This window comes from Cannabis sativa, chromosome 2 (genome assembly GCF_029168945.1).
Source record: "Cannabis sativa cultivar Pink pepper isolate KNU-18-1 chromosome 2, ASM2916894v1, whole genome shotgun sequence".
NCBI lineage: Eukaryota > Viridiplantae > Streptophyta > Magnoliopsida > Rosales > Cannabaceae > Cannabis > Cannabis sativa.
Window position 1 is genome coordinate 54,258,933 of NC_083602.1, and position 4,412 is coordinate 54,263,344.

At 34.6% G+C, this 4,412-nt stretch overlaps 1 protein-coding gene across 1 annotated transcript; it reads left to right on the plus strand.

The window, feature by feature from the left end:
* Nucleotides 1-862: 862 nt before the first annotated feature.
* Nucleotides 863-4,127, plus strand: LOC115718987 (WRKY transcription factor WRKY24). Its single transcript, XM_030647820.2, has 5 exons — nt 863-1,483; nt 1,601-1,789; nt 1,898-2,493; nt 2,637-2,798; nt 3,231-4,127. Exons 1-5 carry the CDS (start codon nt 1,145-1,147, stop codon nt 3,715-3,717), a joined length of 1,773 nt encoding a protein of 590 aa, XP_030503680.2. The 5' UTR covers nt 863-1,144; the 3' UTR covers nt 3,718-4,127.
* The last annotated feature ends 285 nt before the right edge of the window (nt 4,128-4,412 follow it).

Below are 4,412 nucleotides of genomic sequence, written 5' to 3' on the forward strand. Positions count from 1 at the left end.
TATCCTTTAACTTAGGTACAAAACCATTTTATTTCTTTCTCTTTCCTTTTGTCTAAACATGGACCAAGAAAAAAAAAATACAAGAAAAGACCCAAATAATATTTATATATTCTTTTCTAATACGCAAAAAATAAAACTTCATTAAAAATAATACATTAAATATATAATATTATCTATGCAAAAATAATTGGATCAGTTAGTTGGGTAGTTTTGAAGCTTTTGATAGGCTGTGACTTCTTTAATTTCTCTTGTAGATTGCCATTTTAAGATACATACTTGTTGGTTGCAAAAATAAAAACCATATTAAATATTAAAAGGAAAATTTTGCAGAGAATAAACGATAATAAATATGTTTATGTATACTCAACATTAGAGAAGTCAAATGTTTTAAAGCATATGTTATTAAAGTCACGTGAGATTTTTTATGTAATGCATTAAGTCTTGAATATAAAACACGTACACAAATATATATGTTGGAGTTGAAGCTACCAAGTATATCTTCTTAGCTATTTATATAATTTGATCAAATTTGGATCCTTACTAATTAGTCTTAATTAAACCTAATTAGTTATCATGTCATATTTTAACCAAAAAAATATAAAGGAAAGAAAAACACTAATTACAACTCATTCCTTTTTCTCTTGGTTCTTTAAAGGCCAATATTCATACCACCATACAATACAAGAAGGATATTAATTAGTTCACAAAAAGAAAAAAGAAAATATATATCTAAGTGTTGTAGCAGCAGCAGCATAGCCGCCATCCAGTCAAAGCCACAAGTTTGACCCAAAATTACATTTTTAATAATTTTTTGAAAGAAAAAAAAATATAAAAGAAATAAAGAAATTTGTAATAATAAGGACAAAAACATTTCCACGGTCAAAGCTCTTAAGCTCCACACGAGAGGTTCTTAGAAATATCCCCCAATACAAAGAGAAAGACCTTTGGTTTTTTTGGGCCAATACGTGACTAACCTTCTTTTCTTTTCATAGTTTCATTTCTTATTCTTATTCATTTTCATATTTTCAACTTATATAGATATTCTCACACTCTCTCTCTCTCTATCTCTATATATCTCTTTCTCTCTCCCTCTCTGTCTCTCTGATACCGAAACTCAAAGCTTTGATTTTTATTTTAGCTTCTGATGGCTTCCTCTTCTGGGAGCTTAGATACCTCTGCAAATTCATTTTCCAACTTTACTTTTTCCTCTCATCCATTTATGACCACCTCCTTTTCCGACCTGTTGTCCTCCGGTACCGATGAGGAACCCATCAACGACGCCGCCGGAGAAGAAGGCCGACGTGGGTTGTCGGATCGAATCGCCGAGCGTACTGGTTGGGGTGTCCCTAAGTTCAAGTCTCTTCCACCTCCTTCACTTCCCATATCTCCACCTTCTGTTTCTCCTTCTTCTTACTTTGCTATCCCACCTGGGTTAAGCCCAGCTGAGCTCCTCGACTCCCCTGTTCTTCTTAACTCATCCAACGTAAGTAGATTCCAATTGGGTTTTCTCAGTATTAAGATCAGTTTTCTTTTAATTTGATCAACCCAAGTTTTGAAATCGATCCTAATAAAGTTTGTTGTTTTGGTTTTTTCAATACAGATTCTGCCGTCTCCAACTACTGGAAGGTTTGCATCTCAGGTTTCTAGTTGGAAGAACAGTTATGGGGATAACCAGCAAAGTGTCAAACAAGAACAGAAAAGCTACTCCGATTTCTCTTTCCAAACTCAAACAAAGCCTCCCACTTCATCATCTTCCATGTTTCAATCTTCAAACACTTCTGCTCAGACTGTAAGTTATTGGGGTTTTTCTTTCTTTTTTTTTAATCTCATAATTCCTCTGCTCTTGATGTTTGCCTTTTCCATTTTCATGAATTCAACTAACTTTTTTTTTTAACAGGCATGGACTAATAGCTTCCAAGAACAAACCAAGCAACGAGATGAGTATTCATCAGGAAAGAGTACGGCCAATAATAATGTTCAAACAAACGGTGGTGGGTTTCAGTCAGATTACAGTAATAATAATCACCCTCAGCAGCAGGCTCAGGCCTTGAGCCGAAGATCAGATGATGGTTACAATTGGAGGAAATATGGTCAAAAACAAGTTAAAGGAAGTGAAAATCCGAGGAGTTATTACAAGTGCACATACCCCAATTGTCCAACTAAGAAAAAGGTCGAAAGATCTTTAGATGGGCAGATTACTGAGATAGTTTACAAGGGTAGCCATAACCATCCTAAGCCTCAGGCTACAAGGAGGTCATCTTCTGCAGCACCACCACCACCAGCTTCTTCAGCTTTAATCCAATCTTCGAATTTATCAAACTCTGAAATCCCAGATCAATCTTATGTCTCACAAGGCAATGGCCAAATGGATTCAGCTGCCACGCCTGAGAATTCTTCTATATCAATTGGGGATGAAGATTTTGAGCAAAGTTCTCAGAAGACCAAATCAGGGGGAGATGAATTTGATGAAGATGAACCTGATGCCAAAAGATGGTAAGTTTTTGTGGTTAATTTGAAGTTTTGGATTCATTTTGCAGCATTTTTGTTTTTCTAGTGAAATTATTTTCTGGGATTTGCTTGGTTTAGTCCTGTCCTATTTTGTACTGATTTGTTTGTTTATTTATTCTTAATTTTAGGAAAAGAGAAGCTGAAAATGAAGGTATTTCAGCTCCTGGTAGTAGAACAGTGAGAGAACCAAGAGTTGTAGTTCAAACAACTAGTGATATTGATATACTAGATGATGGTTACAGATGGAGAAAATATGGGCAGAAAGTTGTCAAAGGAAACCCCAATCCTAGGTAAACCTCAACTTTTCTTTTTATATATTTACTCTTACAAAACTTGGAAATATAATATAGTAGTTTATTCTTAAAGTTCCCATATTGTTATCATGATGTATCATTACAACTATTATTGCAGTACTGGTTTTTCTCCATTGTGTCTCTGACTTTCACACCCTACCTTTGTTCTTATCATCATCCACTCTTATCTTTTTAAATGGGGACCATTTCCATTGGAATAAACACATTATTGATCTTTTTTGGTCTTTTTTTCTTTTATATACACAAAGTGGTAGCTTGAGCTAAGCTATATTCTTTCTAAAAAGTGCAAGGACTTTGCCTCTTGTTTTAGTACTTATAAACTCATCAAGATTCACTTCATAAGAATTTGTGTTACAACTTTCAACATATATATAGTCTCTCACACCTTTTCCTTTGTTATTTTATTAGGAGCTACTACAAGTGCACAAATCCAGGATGTCCAGTGAGAAAGCACGTGGAGCGAGCTTCCCATGATCTTAGAGCAGTGATCACCACCTACGAAGGAAAGCACAACCACGATGTCCCCGCCGCTCGTGGCAGTGGCGGCCACTCCATCAACAGGCCTTTACCAAGTAACAACAACAACAATGCTGTGGCTGCCATTAGGCCATCGGCTATGGCTCCACACAGCATCACTAACCATAATATCACTAACAACAATCATAATCATCTTCAGAATCTGAGGCTGCCCACATCTTCTTCAGAAGGGCAAGTGCCTTTCACTCTTGAGATGTTGCATAATAGTCCAGGGAATTTTGGCTTCTCTGGCTTTGGTGGCAACTCGGGAACGAGTTCTTACATGACTCAGTCTCAACTCACAGACAATGCTGTGTATTCTAAAACCAAAGAAGAGCCCAGAGATGACAACACGTTCCTCGAATCTTTACTGTGTTGAAATGAATTAAAACAAACAATACCAAAGAAAGAAAAACATCAAAAATAAGAAGGCATCTTGTAGCAGCTAGCTGATCAAGTCCATTCAATTCATTAGATTTTGTTTTTGTATTGTGTTGTATATTGTTTTCTCTTAGGATAAAAGAAAAGAAAAAAAGAAGGATTACAATTACAGGGGATTGGTTTGTGTATATCAAACGTTGTATGATATAGGTGTTCTTATATATCTTTATTTATTATTATATATTTTTTCTTAGGATGAGATAAAAGCCTTAAATCTCTCTTTTTTTTTTTTTTTGGTACCACACATGACGTGGTGGTAGTCTGTTTTTTTCTTCTCATTTTTGGGAGTTATATGTAAAACAAAGAAATTAAGTTGATTTTAATTTAATTATATTTAGGGAAAACAAAGTCCGATGTTTAATTTTCTCTCGTCTTGTTTATTTATTTATAGTCATATATCCAAAAATAGTACACAAATTAAGTCAATTAAACGACTATTAACTAACCACAAAAATTCTGTACATCACAATCTTGAGGTTTTTGTGTTTAAAACAGGAAAATATTTTCACTTTTCATATGACAAATTACAGAAAATGAGTAAAGAAACTGAACATTATTACCTTAATAGCTTATGCATTGGTTTTGAGACAGTGGATGTTACGTCATTAGATAGAGAGTGATAATATGAAAAGG